Source organism: Apteryx mantelli, chromosome 4 (assembly GCF_036417845.1).
Source record: "Apteryx mantelli isolate bAptMan1 chromosome 4, bAptMan1.hap1, whole genome shotgun sequence".
In the NCBI taxonomy this organism is placed as follows: Eukaryota; Metazoa; Chordata; class Aves; order Apterygiformes; family Apterygidae; genus Apteryx; species Apteryx mantelli.
Genome location: NC_089981.1, coordinates 61,021,114 through 61,040,855, shown reverse-complemented (window position 1 = coordinate 61,040,855; position 19,742 = coordinate 61,021,114). Strand labels below are relative to the sequence as shown.

Below are 19,742 nucleotides of genomic sequence, written 5' to 3'. Positions count from 1 at the left end.
ATGAAACACCAAAATGAAACAAAAAGGGAGAGTTTTTGTTTTGTTTTGTTTTTTTCCTCCCAATTCTTGGTGATCTGAATCTGATAATCAAGGTCACATACATCCAAGGGAGAAGTAAGTATCAGATCACCTGGCTTAAAATGCAATCTCTGGAAACAGGGTTCTTGTAAAGTTATAAGTTCTTCTTGCCCAACAGGAAGATAGTATTAAAAAAAAAAGGGGGGGGGAGGGGAGGGAGCAGAAAACAGCATTGTGATGGTGAGATGAGAAATTCTGAGAATGGGAGCATTTTTGTTTGTGTCGCTGGGTCCCTGGCCATGGTAATGTCTTCTCATTTTGTCTCAAATATTCAGGGAGGCTGATATACAAGAGCATGGAGCGAAGGTAGCTGTGATCATGTCAGTCTGGCCAAGATACAGTACTCCGTATTTCTGTAGATGGGCCACCTACCAGTACAGCATCCTATCCATCTTTCATGGTCTTGTTTGCCAGGCCTCATCTAGCCCTTCAGTAGACACTTGTCACCTGCAACTAAAGCACCTTCATCTTGTAAGACTACTTCCGTGAGCTACTGTCTTGCTCAGGACGTCTTCAACAAATTGTGCTTGTAGATGAATTTAGAGGAGTCTGTGCTTTCTTTCATGAAAGAAGGTAACTGCCCTAGGGTTGTTATTGTTGTTTCTGTTAGCTTTTTTTTCTTTAGAGCTCTTCAATATGGGTTGGGTTTAGGACTCGGTGTGAAGATGGAAGTTAAAGGGAAAAGATGCAGGTGGCTTGCTCTGCCAAATTCCAGCCTTTTCCCCAGTGTTTCTTAGCTTCTAAAAATAGGCTCCTTGGTCAGACCCTTTCCCCTCTCTCTTGCCTTCACCTCAGGTAAGAAGCTGTTTAAACAGAGTGCTGACTTTAGCTTTATAGACCCAGCAGCTATTCGATTAAAGACTGAAAATAAAATAATGGGTAAGAAAATGAGGTACTACTTTCCAGGCAGCACTGCCACTGAAGCCCATTTTATATTCTGAGTGACTGAAGGGAGCAGGGTTAATCCTTCCCCAAGTGGAATTGGTGATTCTTCTTCCAGCAGGCACAAAGCTAATGTCTCTGGTTTTAGTGTTTTAACATAATTTTCTTCCCTCTGTTCCCTCCCATCTCTACAGACTATTAAATTAGACCAATTTTCCTAGTTTATGCTTCAGTATAGCAGCTGAGTGTTTTAACTTTCATAAATTCAAACAAACTAATATTTAATAATAGTCATGAATATTTTATAAGTTACCATTGTAAGTTACACAGTAGAAAACACTTGGGCACAATTGGGTGCAACAAGAAAGTACTTAAGAAACACCCTGTTGTGCCTGTGTGTCAGACAAGTCTGAACTGAGAATCTCTTGTCTTTGATCACGAACTGTCAGACTATTCATGTTCTTTTAATGTGGAACATGCTGTGTGCCTTTCGTTTTCTCTTTCTGCCTGTACAGAATATGTGAGTCTACAAACTGAAACCTAGTTGAGTACAATATGCACTTGGACTTATGCTGATGAAATGAATCCTGGTAGTCCTCATTTCCCCAAATCTGGTTATGTGGTGTGTGTTGTTTTTTTTTTTTTTGACTGTTAGTTCAGGATTGAAAACCACATATTGGGCAGAAATTTGGGAAGCTTGGAAGTGTGCAGCCACACAAAAATGTATCTGAAAGCTGCAGTGGCTGTAGCACCATTAATTCTTATTAATATCTTGGCTTTCCAGACAACTACTGTAGTGATACTGTAGATCTATATTGCTTTGTGTCTATATAACACCTTTCATCTAACAGAATTTACAAGTGGTTTCTGAACTTAACTATTTGATGTACAAGTTGATGCAAAGATTTCATCCACTCTAAGGATCAAAAGGAGCAGGTGCTCAATGGTATACAGGAACAGAAAATGAAAAAGCATATTGTGGATTTTTTTAGCTTGATCTGCAAGGGTGGTTTGTGTTGACAGGATAGAATTGCGCAGGTCAGAATTTCCTCTGCAAAAAGCATACTAGTTCTGAGAGGAAAATACGGGATCAGTGTGAGGTTACAATATCACCTGTACAGTCTGAACTAGCAGTACCTGGAGGCTTTGGCTTAGTGCTAGCAGGCAAGGAAAGCATTTCCTTCTGATCCACTGTCATCACCGCTTCCTGTTCATAAGTGTTCATTTTCACTAGCTAAGGTATTCTCTGCAGCATTTGTTCCAAGTATCAGTTCACTCTAACTCTGCTTATTTTATGAAATATAGCAGAATGATGCCTCACAGCATGGTCCTGGCTATCAGCTAAGAGAAACTTGGTTTTCTGCTTAGTGGAAACATTGAAAGGCAGGGAAAAAAACTCTTCATGGAACCGTTTTATTTTTTATTTTTATTTATCACTCTTCAAACTTTGCTGGTGTCTTGCATTATGACTTGCAAATTTCTCCTGCTGACTTGAGTGTAATACTTAAAATTGAATGATGAATAACTTATTTTTGCAAGTTTCTATGCAACATGGAGCTTACTGATGATCCCTGTCTCCTTACTAATGCTCATATTTACTGCTTGTTTAACTGGTGGTTGATTTGCACCCTCTTGGGAAACCTAACATCTCTGATAATGATAGTGAAGAAACTGCGATGTTGATGATTACTTTTTATTTTCAAAGTTTTGTAGGCTTTAAGCCTGAAGACCAATTATCTGGTCGTCTAGTTGACAAACTATAGTGTGTGCATCTGTCATTGCACATGCTTGTGTCTGCATATCACAGGTTTTAACTATTCAGCCATTCTGTATTTTCCATATCGAGAAAGAGTGAGCTAGTAAAGACAAACTCATCTTTTTTTTTTTTTTCTTTTAATCAAAATAAGGTGGTGGTGGTGGTGGTGGCTGTTGCTGAAACTTGCTCTGAGTCCTTGCAGTAGAAAGTTAAGCCAAGTAGCATCCACTGCAATGGACTGTATTGCTTACAAAAGAAAAACAAGAGTTAGGCACGTTCCTGCTCATTACTGCCTGGTGGAGATGGTTGGTGAGGAGAGATGTTCTCTGATATGGAGTGTGCTTTTCTGGACATGACAGCTGAAAATGTAGAGGGAATGGTTTTTATTGATGCTCTGCTCATCTGTCAGAGGGATAAGTGGTTTGATTAATGTGATCCAGCCTCCAGCTTTTGTAGCTACCCCATGCACTAAACTGGCAAATACCTATGTTCACCAATTACCTAAATTAAGTCTGGGTCATGCATCTCATCTCCTGTTTCTTGTTTGCTTTGAATGAATCTGAAAGTAGCACTAACAGCTGGAATCCCTGCTGAGGCCAGCTTCATCTGCTCTGGAGCTGCTCCAGCCAGTGCTCTGATAAAGCTTGATATCATTTCAACAGGCTCTAGGAGGACCAGAATGATTTCCCTTCATTGTTTAAGGTTTCATTCAAATATTCTGCATGCCAGGAAAAAGGATATTTCACTTCTGCTTTTCTCCCTTTGCTGCTGCTACTAGAAAACTTCTTATTTATTTATTTTTAACTTAAACTAGTTTACAGCCAGTGCTTATGGAATTCTGTGGGAATTGTTCTACTTGCTCATCCCCAGAGACTATGCATGTTGCAGTTGCAAAAGGTGCACAGCGTTAATAAATAATGCATCAATGTCTCAGAGTCAAAGCACATGTTCTTCTAATAGAACATATTATGTGGGGGAGGCCAGGGGAAAACTCTGGCCTTATGCCCAGATTTCAGTGGGAGGTAAAGCACCTAAATCCCTTTCAGGATCTGGCCTAAAGTCTATTATTCTTCGGCAGCTTTTTTTTTATTATTATTAATGCTGCAATCTTACTGGGTTGTTATTTGGGCAGTTCAGTGCTCTTGCAGTAGTATCTACCCTCTGATTTTGTGTTAATACCTTGTTTAAGTCAATGTGCATCAGCCTACAATGGAGTTCTGCTCCCACCATGCATCTTCCCCGTGTTGTGATCAGCAGAGCTCTGCTGAGCCAGATGCTGTGCCGGCAGTGTGGGCGCACATCCTCTCGTGGCAGCAGCTGGGCTCGCTGCGGAGATCAGCACCTTGCTCCTCCAGCGCTACCGGGCTGCGGCCATTCCTCCCCGCCTCTCAGCCGGAAACCCAAATCGCTGCCCCCTCTCAGCTGCCTGGGTCACGTTCCTCAGCATAAAGGGACCAGGTTTAGCCAAGAGTTACTATGTTCGTTAATTGTTCAGCCTGATCCCAGCCTGTTTTGACTGGGGTGGGTGAAGGGAGCAGCTGCAGGAGCTGCTGAGCTGGCAGATGGGGGCGGGGGGAACACCTTTAAAGACAGGGGTGAGCTCTAGGGGTTGCACAAGGGGAGTTGTTCTGCTGGGATATGGCTGCCTCGGACCTGGTTTCTGCCAGGCTTGTTCCCCTAACAAACTTGTTTCCAGTGCTGGCTTTAGCCTGGATCTTACTGTTGTTCTCAGGTTGGCAATGAAATATTGTTGAATTTGAGTCTACGCAGCCAATTATAACAGCAGAATGACAATAGAGCAGATGGGACCTAAAGCAAGGCATCTAGCCAAGTGCCAAGCATGGTCAAAGAGGGCTTATTACTGAGAATTAAAGGTACTTGCTGTTGTTCAACATAATCTCCTGCTGCTACAGGGCATCAACCCCAAAGCAGCCATGGCCTGAGGTATCCAGTGGATTCTGGTGACTTACCGCAGCCTGCAGGTATCCTTGTGCCGGTTTATGGGAGAAGACTGGAAACAACAACGAAAGTCAATTTGTACGTGACTTAAAATACAGAGCAGTATTTTTGCAGCTGTATGTGTATGCCTGTCCTAACTGTCATACAGACTTTTGTCCTTGCTAGCAGAGGGTCCAAGGGATCTATTATGCTGACTGATAACAAATTTTGCCCCAGTGTTTGTCAACACAGCAAAAGGAAGTTGTGATAAAAGTGGCATGTGCTATACTCTAACTGATCATGTGTCTAGCAGCATAAAATCGCATGGGTTTAGCATGTGCTAGGAAGCAGAAAACAAGACCTCTAGGGTCCCTTAGTAATAAATTTAAAATTGCTACATTGGTAAAGCCTATAGTGTCACATCTTCAATGTTATTATTAACTGTGCTTGACAGATTATTAGGGGAAGGTCATCCAAGTGCTACACAATCACACCCTCATTTTATTGGATAGGCATATACAGTATTCTTGTATCCAAGTTAGGATGTTTATGGTCTGGATAGATGAAAAACTAGATGAGTAAAAGTACTGGTTGGATGGTTGGGCTCAAGCAGTAGTGATTAATGGGTCGTGCTCTACCAGAAAGGAGGCTGGTAACAAATAGGGTACTGCAGGAGTCTGTCATGGGACCTGACTTACTTAACATATCTGTCAATGACCTGAAACAGGTTGCAGAGTGCACTCTCATCAAGTGTGCACATGTCACCAAACTGGGGTGATCTGTTGATATATTTGAGATCAGGGCTGCCATCCAGAAGGACCTGGATGGGAAGGAGGAATGGGCCAGCAGGTACCTTATGAAATTCAACAAGGGCACATGCAAAGTTCTGCACCTGGGAAGGAAGAGCCCCTTGCAACAGTACAGGCTGGGGACTGCCAGGCAGGGGGCAGCTCTGCTGAAAAGGCCCTAGGGGTTGCAGTGGGCAGCGAGCTGAACACGAGCCTGTAGCGTGCCCCTACACAACAGCATCCTGGGCCGTGTTCACAGGAGCACAGGCAGTAGGTTGAAGGGAGAGTTTATCCCCCTCTGCTCAGCCCTGGTGAGACTACATCTGGGTATGCTGTTTGCTATTCCAACCTGAACTGTCCCATGATTGTCGTCCTGATAAGCAATAAAAGGAAATGTTGGAGTGATGGGCCAAGGCTTCTATTACCACAGTTTTGGTGGACTAAATTCTATGGAAAGTGACTGACCTTGCTACCAAGCAGTACCAGTAGAGAAGGAGTGACCACGGGACAAAGATGTGGCACCCCACCAACAGTCTCATCTGCTCCTCCCCACATCCTGCTCAGGGTTCTGATGGTGTAAACGCAAATTTAACAAGTTTTTGCTGTAAAAACCCATCTAAGACCTGTTGTGTTCAGTTCAGTCTTGTGATTGGGAGTAATTCATATTAGGCTTATCTCATCATTCAAGGTGAAATTTAAACACACTGTGAATGATTGTATCAGCATGTCTGGAGATGATCAAAGAGAGGAGTACACTTCTGAAAGCTGTTTGGTTAGTTCTGTGGCTCAGTCCATGAAGGCAAACATGCACTGCCCTGTGCAAACACAACACAAAAGAGTTACAGATTTCTGCAGACTTTGCTCTATGGACTTTACCCACACCTCCTCGGGAACCTCAATTTTTGTTGGACCACAGGGATATATATGATAGAGACTAGAAGATATGGAGGATGATGGTGGTAAAACATGACTTACTGGGATTGCCGCCTGCTTTCATTATGACTGACGCATCAGTTTTGCAATGACTGCTCAGCTTTAGAAACCCAAGCAAACTTTAGCTGAAACTGCCTCAAATAATGAGATGAAAGTCGCGTAGCTTGTGGAGAACAATACACTTGCAGCATACATACGTGTATTTTAATTTCATTCAATTTTTTTCTGCTGTTCTAGTGTACATATTGTGAAATATGAAGGGTATTTATTTCCTGTTTGGAATTTAACACTGGCTGACTCGCTTAGAGAAAGAAGCTTGTATGAAAATTCCTTCTGGTGGTGTCTGCTGCAGCTTTTGGATTGATCATCTGAAAGAGGTTGAGGCAGACTGGTGATTGGAGAATGCTTAGAAAAGAAAAACTGAAGGTGGGCATCTTGGAGAATTCATTTTACAGAATCTTTATCTTTACCTTTTGTTCAGGCTATGGTCGCTTGCTATCCTGGAAATGGAACTGGGTATGTTCGTCATGTGGACAATCCGAATGGCGATGGGCGCTGCATCACCTGTATTTATTACCTGAATAAGAACTGGGACTCCAAGGTGAGCGAGCCATGGGGCTGAGGCAGAACATAAAGGAAAAATGACTTCAGAAGCAGAGTTTTGGAGCTGTCAGTTGCTTCTGTGAACTTTGAACTTTTGAACAGCTGGTCCATTCTTCATCACTTATATTTGTTTTCTTGCTGTTTTATAGCAACCCTTTGGAAGTAAGAATCTGAACTGTTTCTTTATCTTTCTCTCTCCTATCCCACACACATACGGTTTTGTTGTTACAGAATACAGCTTCTAAGTACTGGGCTGCTGGCACTTATGTTTTCTTTAGAGAAAAGAATAATGAAGCACTGGAAAGGAAAACATTATCTGATAAGGAGTAAGTGGATTCTGGGAGCAGAATAATATGGCAGCCCAGATTTGGGACCTTATCATTCTTGATACTGGTCCTTCAGGCTGACCGGTGGAAGATCTTCAAGCATTTTTATCTGTGGTTTTCTTCCTCCTTATGATGTGTGAGGAGGCTAGGAAAGATCTGTTCATGCTCCGTTTTTCATTAGAGATGATTTTTCATTAGAGATTCATTAGAATTGGGGAGCTGATCCTTTCACTTTTGGGGGAAGGTTCTTGGGAATGTGCTTTAAATTTTTTTTTTTTTTTTTTTTTTTTTTTTTTTTTTTTTTTTTTTTTAGTAAGATGTGGGTTTTGCAAGACCATGTAATACTGAAGTACTGAAGTAGGGTAGTACTGAAGAACACTTCATAAGGAGCCTAATAGCATGAAAACATCCTTCTCAGAGCTGCTTCCTGACAGATTACAGGTTGAGTTGGGAAGAGGTTTTGCTGAAGCCGTCCTGGGGCTTCCACAGGGTCTGGAGACTTTCCCCTATGTTCCCCTCAGATCCCTGACCTCCTTTCCTGAGAGGAAGGGCGCTCTGAGCGCCTCATGAGAGGAATGAGCAGGTGGCTTGTTTTGGCTTCTCCATTGCTAACTCCACCAGTGGGTCTCCTGGCAGAACAGTGCTCTCATTTTTGTCTGTATTACTATTGGGCAATAAAGACAGCCTTGAATTTACCATATCTTTAAATTGGAAACAAAATAAGGGTTTGTAAAATTGCAGGATGTCTCTTTACGCTTCTGTTGTCATAATGCTTCCCAAAACATTCATGAATTGCCCAGTGTTACTGTCTCTCTAAGCTGTCTTGGTTATCTTAGGTTGATGTTCTATAGACAAACTGAAGTACTATGAACCCCAAGAAGCGAGTTCAGATTCAGAGGCTACTGAAAAATGCTGTGTTGGAGAAAACCACATTCCTTTACTGAAAGTATGATGGGGAAATGTCTTGTTCTAATAAAATAAAGAAGGGACATAAAAATGAGAAGAGAAAATGAAAACATACAATTTATTTTGTGCACTGAACTTTTACTCTGATAGTGAGTGAGGAGTTGCCCAAGTGGGCTCTGAGAAGGCTAACTCAAAACCAGGACACTGGTGGAGAGTATTACACAAATATGATGCTAATTCTATGCAAACACATGCTAGAGGAGACACAATATAACCATGTTAGCATGTCAAAGCAACTGTGTTGCTTTAAACCCAAGCTAATACTTTCTTTCTGAGGTTCGCATGTCATGTAGAGATGCCAAGTCAGATCAGTACTGGGTTGACAGTCTCTACGTTGCACTCTGTGGTGCAGCACAAAAGTCTCCAAAGAGTCTACTAACAGCAACGGAGAGGAGGCAAAGTTCACGTGTATATTTTGAAGTTTCTCCAGTGCATGTGGATCACTACAGTTCCCCTCCCCACCCCCAAAACTGATGGCAAACAGAGGGAGAGAAATTATGTGGTGGAGAAACCAGGCTATGTCATAAGAAGGGAAAAAATGACTGGAAGATTAAACTTTTCAAACTTATTAACATACAACAATAGAACAGACTTCACTCTTCTTTCCAACATTTAAAAGATAACTTCTGCGAGATCAGATACAGGTTTTTGCATGTGCTGGGAAGAGAATCTGACCTCAAAACAGTCAGCTGGAGCATCCTTACCTCCCTCGTGGGTATGGACTAGTTTTAGAGATGTGTGACTGGGAGCTCAGAAGTTGCCCAGTTTTTGTGACAGGGACAGTGTTTCTCATCTTAGATCATTTGCTTTAGCCAGATGTTCATGTTCACACATGACAAACTGGGAAAATCAAGGTGGCCAAGAGATTCAGTATACAGTTCTCTGGCACTGTCATGTAGCTATCTTGGTTATCATTAGATGTTTACTCCGTGTTTGTTGGGTACTGAGGATGGAAAAGCAAGTCATTATTCAAACGAATTTGTGGCTGTTTATATGTAGAAAAAGTAACCTTTCCTTCTCTTTCAGCTGCATGGTGGAATTCTTCGTATATTCCCGGAAGGAAAGTCCTATGTAGCAGATGTTGAGCCAATTTTTGACAGATTACTTTTTTTTTGGTCAGACCGAAGGAACCCACATGAAGTCCAGCCTTCTTATGCAACTAGGTAAATGGCATATTTGCTATTGACACTCAGCCAGGGAAAAGCAGAGTGTTCTACCAGTATCGCATTATTTTGATAACCACATATAGTGGTTATCAGGTATTTGCTTATATGTACATGGGCATAAAAAAATAGGTATTTGGATTGTGAATGGATTTTATACGGTACCTTTTGAGTCACTGGGAATTCCCTCATCAAATGAGGAGGAACAGGTTTGAACAGTAAGATTCCTTATTTGACAGAAAAAAATGCCCCTTTGCCAGCAACAGGAGAAACTTCCCAAACCAGGCAGGCCTATTTAGCTGGAAAATGCTGGATTGCACCTTTACCCTGTAACATCACAGGGGTTTTGGGGGCTACCATCTGTCAGCCTACAGAAAGCTGGTGTAACGTACAGCAGCCCCTAGGCTGCCTAAGGGCATCCCTGAACAGAAGAAAGGTCCAATGGCTGTAAGCTACTTTTGCCCTCTGTCACCAGGGGCTGTGTGCTCTTGTGTGCCTCCAAGCAGAAATTCTCACCTATATTTCTACCATACTTGATAAAAATACACATTTAAAATGCTGTCTATATTTGCCTACAGAGATGTGCCATTTGCATCCTTATTTTTGTCTGCTAAACCAATTAGTTTTCTATTTGCTTTCTCCAAAAGAATAAAACTCCAGTGCTCTATTTTAATAGCAAAAGTTGAAAATAACACGTGATTTCTGTCTTTTACAGATATGCCATGACTGTGTGGTATTTTGATGCTGAAGAAAGAGCCGAAGCCAAAAAAAAGTTCAGGAACTTGACTGGTATGACACTTGTATAAATGTTCGCTGAATAGAAGTGAATGCATTTTGATATTTCCAAAGCCAGAGATAGAATGGGAATAACTCTGTAGTTAGATGGTGAAGACATTCATATTTTAGAAACTTATTTTTTCTCTAATCGCTTGTCAGTTATTTTATACAGAGTGGAAAAATTTTGACAAAAGAAAATTCAGTCCTGGCCTCAGAATCTCTGATAAACCTGATGGGGAACATGACAGATGGTTTCTGATTCAGACCCAGATCAGCAGCTGAGAGTGTGGGTGCCCCCCGCATTATGTCAGGTAGCTGCTCCAGTTGCTGGCAATCTCTGTCCCTGACTGCAGTTCGTGTGCTACAGTAGTAGCTGCAGAGGACTCTGCTACCTCTCTAAGCTCTTCTTTTGTTATTTGGGAGGCATATTTCGTCTCCTCCAAACTTTGCTTAGCACATAGTCATGAGGCTTACATAAACAATTTCATAACTACATTCTTCAAATGTTCTGGCCAAATAGGGCCTGTCTTTTACATTAACTAAAGGCAGTCATGGCCCACACTAATGCAAAAGGGATTTGTCTTTTATTTACAAGTAATTTCTGAGTGGAGATATTCATAATGACTTTGGAATGTGTAGGTCATGAGTTAGAAAGAAATAAAGTTTAAAAATGTAGATATAAATGCATCTTTTGGCAGGCAGTTGCTAGAGTAGCTGTGATTATGGTGCCCTTCAAGAGCTACCTGCTTTCAACTAGGTTTCATAGGCAGCCTGAAGTCAGCCCAGAGACATTTCTGCAGAAGTCCAGAAATAGCTGACCCCAGCTTTCCTGATTGCAGCCAAACTGCCTGGTACTGTAGAAATGACATACTAGTAATGGGCTGAGTGTCCAGATGTGCTCTAAAGCCCTACTTGGGGCCATGCTCACAGACTTGCTGTTTGGTAAATTAAAGATCTGTTCTGGAAGGACTGCCTCAGGCAATTCCTTAAAATCCAGTGTAGACAACATTCCTCTTTTTTAAATAGGTATGTTACACAGCTGGAGACAGGCAAAGTCATAATTAGTCAAATGTCCTTCAGAAAGGACTGTTGTCATTTCTACAGCTGGTAGGCAGAAAAAAAATATTAGCTTCACCCTTAAAGGGGATCATGAGCAAGGGGCCAAAAGTGGGGGAGGGGAGGAAAGTATCACAAACCTGGAGTCTGTGAGAGCTTATTGGGTTACTTAAATGTTGCATGAACTGTATCTTTGCCCTGCAAAAACTGAAGATCAAAACCTTAGTTATGACGATCTTGTTAACAAGTTGTGAACTCATGTAGTATTTCAATTCGTGTAGTGAATTCAAATTGTAAGTCTCAAATAAAAAGTGCTATCCATGGGAAAACAAAACAACTTTATTTTAGTCTGTTTCTGAGTTTTCAGGGGAATGCTATCAAATTAGGCTTCCAGAACTCTCTGGCTTACCTGTCTTTTTTTTTTTTTTTCCTCTCCCTTCCCCCCCCCCCCCCTTTTCAATATAGATGCAAGGAAGAGAGAAGCAGCTCTTAATGAAGACTAATCAACTGTTTCTGAACTCTTTATGTGAAATAAGATCCCAAAGATGACTTCCATTTCCAGTGAACCGTGGCACATTCTTGTTAAGCACGAGAATACACTGGTTGTGTCTGTCTAGCATGTGCATCTTACTTTGATGGTACTTAAGGAAGCCTCCTGTCGTGTCTGCATCTGGCAGAAGGAACCCTTATTTTCTGTTTGGCTTTTGCTGGAAAAAGTAACCAGGGTTTTAATTAAAAAAAAAAAAAAAAAAAAACCCTCTAAGCCTAATGGTAGTGGCTCAGCCAACTGGCTTTTGATCACTCTAGTGACCAAGATAACAATCGTTGGAACTAGTGGGAAAAACATGAGTCTTATTTGCACTTTATGGGGTGTGTGGAATCTAGTTCAGTGGGAAGGAGCTTTACAAGTTTAAAATCTGTGGCAGACTGCTGATGGGCAAGGAGAGGTATTGGAAATGTGAAAATAAACTGGGTTTTTGTAGAGCGTATTCTTCTGTAATGCCCCACATGGACCCAGTGATGGACTGTTCATCACTTGCTGCACAAAACATTGGCTTAGCTCTCCTATAGCATGACTTTCCAAATAGACTTTTGTCTAGATAGTCATCACATTTACTGGATTTTGTTCACTTTTCAAGTCAAGTCATAGCTGTGCAGTTGCACTGCCCTTTCAGTCTCAAGACTGAGGGGGAAGTAGTTTTACAATTTTGTAAAAACGTTTCCTTTCTGTTCTGAGCTGGATTGATTGTATGTTTTCTATTTTCAGTTTGTTTGGTAAAGCAGCTGGTAAACTTGGAAGGCTGATGGCACACAATGCATTGGTCCTGAAGGCTGACAGTATGTGGAATTAAATGTTATTTTAATAGCTTCTCCATCTACTCTATTTTGTATGATACAAATGTGAATCTGAGAGGAAAAGATATCTCTGGCAGCCTGACAAATGTATGATAAACAATGATCGACTTGGACTTGATTTCTGTGCTGCTTATCCTAAGTTCACACACTCTGTAACTTTATTTGCATGTGTATGTAATTTGAATGAAACAGTGATTCTGTTTCAATTGGTCTGTTACACCAGGTAACTACTTCTGTTGTGTTTGAGCAATGAGATATACCAAGGATTAGAGTTATTCAAATGACATTTTTGTGACACAAATGACAGTTATTCAAATGCACGTTTTCCCCTCCTCCCTCCCTTTTTTTTAAACTTATTACCCTCTGTGAGTAACTTGTGAGTTATCTCCAATCTGCCTAAGCTTCTACAGCCAGCACTTAGTACGCAGTTCAGAATAGCTCTTAATGAAGCTGAGAGCTAGCAGTGGACATATTTATCACTCGCACTAATTATTCTCAACCTAATACTCTCACTGTATACACATGCCCTTACACTTGTTTTTATTCCATGTTGCCCGTGTATGCCAGACCCTACCAACTATTTCAGATATGCCCTCTCCAGTGTCCTATATTTTTCTGTGCCACAGTGGCCAAGTTGCATGGTCTGTCTGCCCCGCTAGTCCCTGAATCAGTGCATCACGCTGTGTGGGGCTGTCATGCCAGTAATGGGCCTGGGGGCCACCTCTGTTGCATTTGAGCCAGGGGATGACTAGGTAATGTGCAATGGCAAACTGTTAAACATTAGCAACAGATGTGTAACAGCTGTATAAGACAGAAAAGAAACAACTTTCCTGACATAAAATATGGTAAAAGAAATGGAGGAGGACTTAAGCAGTTTTGTCCCTCAAAAGAAGAGGGGCATCCTTTAGTTTCTTCTTGAATTCTGAATGTAAATACACTAGTATTTGCTGAGATACAGCTATGGTCATTTGGATAAGACTTTAGCTTGACCACTGTGCCCCTTAAGAGGGGAATAATGAGGGAACTCGTGCGACAGATTTAGTTTTAGGACTCAAGACTAGAAGACCAATAATCTGGTAATTCTCCTTTTATGTTTGAAAGAAAAAACATTATTCCACTATGGATATAGCTAAATAGCACAACATAAACTTGAAGGAATTGTAATGATGACTTGAAATTCTCATTCTCCAATATTTGTGTGGGAGGAGAAAGAGGAAAAAGTTAGATTATTTACCCAAGAGCAAGCAGTAACCCAGGAAAGGTGGTAGGTTTTGAATTCTCTGTGAAGGGCAGCTGCAGCATCGTTATTTAAAAGGCGGAAAAAAAGAATCCTAACCTGTTTTATTGCTATGCAAAGTTGGTAATGACATGTACATTTTAAAAACTCCTACAAGGTTTTAAAAGGGGCAAAGACAGTTAAAACAAAGCAAACCAAATCTTGCTTTGTCTTTGGAAATTGTAAACTTAACAGTGCACTAGAAAGATAGGTTAGTACTCACTGGAGCCTTGAACAATGGACAAATGATAGGGCAGGAGGGGAAAGGACTTATATAAAGTTTGGGAAAGAAAGGTACTTTGGTTACCACTATTGCTGCCATCTAACATCAGAAGTGGTCAGCAACACAGTTGGTGTATGGAGAGTGGAACAGTATAGATGCATTTATTGTAAATAAAGTATATATTTTCATTTTTAGCCTATATCTTCCTGATCTAGATAGAGGACTGAAAGCAATTGCTCTGTGGCAGAGAGCATTTTTTTTTTTTGTCTTTGTTAACATGTATAATTAAACATCAAGAAGCTGAGGGCACAGGATTTTGAAACCAGTTCCTCTGCCTCCATTCCAGACCTTTACCCCTTTTCCAGATCAATGGGAAGATCTCTTTGGAGACATTGTAGGTTGCTTTTTTTTTTTTTTTTTTTTTTTGGGGGGGGGGAATGTTTGGACATTCCACAATTTTGATGTTTTCTACATAGATTTCGCTTACCTGTCTCTGAAATGTTGCAAACTACTCAGAGACTGAAATTATCTTAAGAACTGTGTGGGCAGCAAAGTGCTTCAGTACAGGGGGCGTTTCAAGGAGATTCCTTCCAGCTTTGGGTTTTGTGTCTTCATAGCAAGCGTTTGAAACATCTATGGCTAAACAGCATTTGTCACTCAGTTGTGAAAGACTTATATGTGCCTTCATTCATATCTATGAAGCTGTTATATGCCAATTGTGCATGTCATGCAAGTTTTTCCATGGCTCTTTAAGAAATAAGGTTGCCTTTCCAAATGCAATTGCATGTCAAATTAGGGAGTACTGGAAGATACGCAGAGCCACCAAGCCACAATTTCCAATAGGCGGCATTTGTTGTGTGGGGAGGAAAAAAGGCAGGAGGCAGTACTGAAAATCAAGAGACTATTTGTATTCCTAAACCTGTAACCACAGACTTGCTGGCCTTTTGAGCAAAGTAGCCTCTAATAAATCTTATTTTCTGTAGCTTATTTTTGGTTCTGTGAAGAATGGCCTCTGCAAAGTAGCATCTGAGAAGATCGGATCTGTTTCTTTTTCTTATATCTCTAAACAGTTTTAGTCCATTCCTGTTGAGTTTTTAAAATGTTGGAATATATTATACATTTTTTGTTGTTGCAAAATAGCTGGCTCTAACACCACTTGCATCTAGAGGAAAATGTATCTATTTGCAGGCAAATAACTAGTTTTATTTTGACTGTGGTGTACTCCCAGCAGATATCTGAGAGTGAGTTACGACTACATCTTCTCTTGTCAGGTTGTATGCTGGTCAACAATTCTGGCACTTTGCGTTGGATTGTTATGGAAACATGTAATAGTATTTTACCATCACATTTGTGTTCTTGTTACTTAAAAAAAAAAAAAAAAGAAAAAGAAAAACTCTCACAGGAGTCAATAAACACTGGGTCATGTTAAACATTGTGCTGTGCAAATGTTTTCAGTCCTGTGTCTTACCATGGCTGGGGTTGTGGAGGGAGCGTGCGGTGCCATGTAGCTGCATGAGATGTGGTGGCCTGGAGCAGCGGCGATGCTGTAATTGGCAGCTGCTGCTGTGCTGGGCCATCCCTGGGGAGCTCCGTGTGTTTCCATCAGCTTGGCACATTTCCTTGGTCACTTCCTGCTATTTTAAAGTTATTCACCTTGCTAGCTACCCTCTTCTTCAAATGCCTATTTGTTTTCATGCTCCTGTGGGGCCAGATAACATTCTCGGGATTCAATTGTCATCTGATAAGTTTTATTTTTAACAGAGTTCACATCCTCCCCTGCTACTTTTCCACACCAAGTCCCACAGTCTTCTCCCGCAGCAGTGGGGAAGGCTTCTCCCCATTTCCACTACCACTGAAGTTGAATGAAAGCCAGGACATTTTCCCTCGTCTGTTAAAGCACTGTGCACTCTTTTCATTCTTTTGCAGTGCTGTGAATGGTGGGAATGCCCTCACCTCCCCCCTCCCACCCCCTCATTAAAACAGGCTTTCTATTGTGTAGGGCTTGGATTTGAGATTTTTTATACATACATATATGTATATATATAAAATTTAGTTAAAGGGGGGGGGAATCTAGATAATTTGACACTTTCTTTAAACATTTAATTTACACTGAGGAGTCCTCAGCACACAGAGAGAAGACCAAGGGATAGCAAAAGGGTCACTCTTCTGAATTTGCTCCTTATTGAGTAAAAGCTTGTAGAGACAGCTCTAAATGAAGCTGGCCATTGGCCATCCAGCTGCCAAAAACTTGGTTGTCTTTCCTCTGAACTCTGAATAAACTTTCTCCAAGCAAATATGCTTATAGTAAATTGTTATCTTACAGCTATTTAGGGGTCTCTTCCCTCCCCCCACCCACCCAAAGGAGTATGGCTAAATATACTTGCACTGAGAATTCCCATGACTCTTGAGAATGCATCTAATATCAGAGGTTGAAGTGAAAATTAAAAAGCAGCAAGACAGTGGGAGAGAGATTAGTAAAATTGGTTCCCTTCCCCACATAATTTCATCTCTCTGGAATATTCCCATATCAGGGACCTAGAGAAACTCCCATCCTCTTTCACAAAACATAGTTAGAAAAAAGTTTTTATCTGTCTTATGGAAAGAGGGGATAATTTCATCTGTATGCGTACTTACTTTAAACAATGCTGGAGACCTTAAATAAACTCTACAATAGGGGAACCGCAGTATCCAAAGCAATTCTCACATGCTGTCAAACCTAGTCAATGCCAGCACACAGGTCTCTTCCTCTGCTGGATAGCCAAGTGGTAGATCTTCCTGCTATGGGCAAGAGTGGAGGCAATTTGTGGACCCTGCTCAAGCCAGCATCCTGCAGCCTGTTTTTGCGGGAGGGCAAGTCAGATGAGACCGCGGCTGCCTTGTCCCACGGCTGCCTTGTCCCACGACCTTGGCAAACTGTTGAGCTGGCTGGCTCTTGGCAGTCTGCTCTATGGGTGGTTACACGTGGAGAGCAAGACCTTGTTGAGAGTATTAGTCCAAGCTAAAGGAACATTTGAAGATCACTTGTGACTGCAGGCAGATATTCTTAAGTTCTTTAAATTTGAAAGGTTCTCAGCTCGTAACTATTGAGATGCTTGTGCTAAAACACCTACAGAGTAGTGAAATCAGAACTGATCTTGAAACTAGAGCACTTAAGGGAAATAAGATTTCCAAACAGTAGAGCCAATGCATTTAAACAGAAAGGTTTCTGTGCCTGAATATGTCCTTTTCCTCAACTGTATCAGTTTGATTAATAAAAAAATACTATCTTCCCTTACAAGCCTTACCACTTTTATATTCTCCAATATAGCTGTTACTGTTTAATAACCTCCAGAACTGTGGACTTAAAGCATTTTCCTGGTCCCTTATTCCCCCCATGATCTATCAAACATTATTGCTGCATGATCTTTCAAACACAGTAATGCTGTGTGCCATACAGAAAAATCTTAACTGAGAAATCACCATCCAAGGTATCCAGTCACTACCTCAGTTGGCAAATAAATGGCAGAAGGGACAACATTGTTTCAGAGAGGAGGGAAAAGCTGTCGGAAGCCCTGTTTGCTCTATAATGCTATGGGGGGTGCTGGGGCAAGCTGTTTTTGCTATGCTTAAATATGCATGGATTTGCGAGCATATTGTACAGAGCAGGATGTACAAGTTTGTGCAGCACCAGGGGCACAGCTTTGCTGTGGCAGCCTGCACGGAGCTCTCTTCGCGGTATCTTCATGCCACTCTCCCCAGCGTGTGCTGTGTCTGGTGTGTTGCCCCCACAGCAGCATTACAGACGACAGCAGGGCTTGCTGCAACCGCTGAGATGCATCTGTGTGGCGTTATTGCCCCCAGACCACAGTCCTTGTGGTACTATGGTTGCTCCAGCTGTTGACTAGTGTAGGGGGCTGCAATGCGGAGCAATGGACACCCTTCACAGGCTTGGCTCTTTCTGCTGGCAGAGAGGGTTTAATTCATAGTTCCCATCAGGATACCGGGCAGAAGGAAGTGGAGCCATCCTCCAGCCATCCTTTTTCAAAAGAGATCGTTACGCAGCTACATGAAGCTTTGTGAGGGCCAAGCCAGCAGCACAGCGATAAACACCCTGCACGGGGAGGTCACGAATCGCAGTTTCAGAGAAGCGCCCGGCCCAGGGCTGCAAGCTGGACAGGAGGTGTGCAGAAAGGGGGCACCGTCTTTGGTATTTCCTGGCCTAGGTGGCTGCGTGCTTACCCTGCTAGCTGACACAGCAGTCAGATGTGTCCAGCTCTTATGTGTCAGTGCTTAGGGATGAAGCCTGCGATGGGAACTGAAGGCATAGCTGCTGGGCACTGCAGCACTGAGCACTGTAATGCCTGCACCTTGTGAGGATTTAAAGGTTCACATCCCTCCAGTACATGGAAGCAAAAAACAAAAAAAAAAAAAAAAAAAAAAAAAGTGGGGATGTATATGGATGGCCCTTGCAGTGGGATCTCTTGCCTTGGAGCTGGGAGCAACGGCACCTCCTGAGCATGGGGAGCCATTTGCACGTCTCCTGCCTGCCAGGAGAGCGCCAAAACGCCCCTCTCGGCTATGAGCAGAGGCAAATCCTGGGACTGGCTGCTCTGGACGGCAACAGAATTGCTGCTGCTGTTGAGCTGTAACGACAACTGGGTGAGACAAGCATTACTCGGGGTATCCATCTGTGTAGACTGACTTACTGCTGCTCACAGCAAAGAGGTGAACTACACGACTTTTTAAGTCCCTACTGGTTGTCCCTTTCTGTAATTCATATTCCACTTTTTTATTAAAAATGACAGGTTTTATTTCAATTTTCTTTTCCAGTCCTTTCTGCATTCACTGTGAACGCAAAGCACTGTGAAGTTGTCGCTCCCCGCAGCTCACCTGCTGCCAGCATGGCTGGTGACCTGCCGGGATGGCAGCAGTGATGAACTAAGCTTTCTCGGTGGAGAAAAGCTGCCTTTGAAGTCAAGTCCCAGTTATGGCTGAGCCTTCCTGCTCGAGGAGAGTTTGCAGCACCGAGTGCATATGCGGCAAGAGGAGGCTGTGCGGAGCCGCTCGCATGCTTCCAGCTGAGTCAGTCCTTCACCGGCAGAGGATGTTGAGCTATTAAAGTTTATGAAAGATGGCATTACTGTCATCATTCCCTCTCACTTGCTCTAATACTGCTACAAGGAGCCAGCTACATCTCGGCGGTGCTGTAATAGCGACTTAGCAGCCACCGCTTGTGAAAAGTGGGAAGATAAAAGCGTCCGAGGCTCTGTCAGTCTCTGAAGGCTTGTGAGTGTGTGTTTCTCTGTGCAGCTAGAGAGAAGTGTGATTTCCAGGGGGAATTAATTTGAGAAAACTGAAAGCCACTCTGCTGCTAGCAAGTAATGTGATAATATAAAACAGTTCTTTTTCCTAAAAGGCCTACAAAATAAAGCCACGTGGCATATCTTTTAAAAGCAGAATAGTTTAAACAACATTAATTTTACCATCAAGCCTCTATTACGGCTCAGATAACCTCATAGGTTCTTTCCCAAACTACTGTAACTGAAGAAAAGAAATTATGTTTTCCAGTGTACAGAAGTGACTGATTCCCATTGCCTGGACTGACATAGGAACTGATCTATAGCTAAAAACATTTACTGTTC

General features: G+C 42.1%; 1 protein-coding gene across 1 annotated transcript in view; it reads left to right on the top strand.

Annotated features, from left to right (window-relative positions):
• EGLN3 (egl-9 family hypoxia inducible factor 3) overlaps nucleotides 1-17,368 on the top strand; it is a 32,639-nt gene extending 15,271 nt beyond the window's left edge. The window contains exons 2-5 of the mRNA XM_013940965.2: nucleotides 6,857-6,976; nucleotides 9,297-9,433; nucleotides 10,149-10,222; nucleotides 11,732-17,368. Coding sequence (XP_013796419.1) covers nucleotides 6,857-6,976; nucleotides 9,297-9,433; nucleotides 10,149-10,222; nucleotides 11,732-11,769 — 369 coding nt within the window. The 3' untranslated portion in view covers nucleotides 11,770-17,368. The remainder of the gene's footprint in view (nucleotides 1-6,856; nucleotides 6,977-9,296; nucleotides 9,434-10,148; nucleotides 10,223-11,731) is intronic.
• Nucleotides 17,369-19,742: the final 2,374 nt, after the last annotated feature.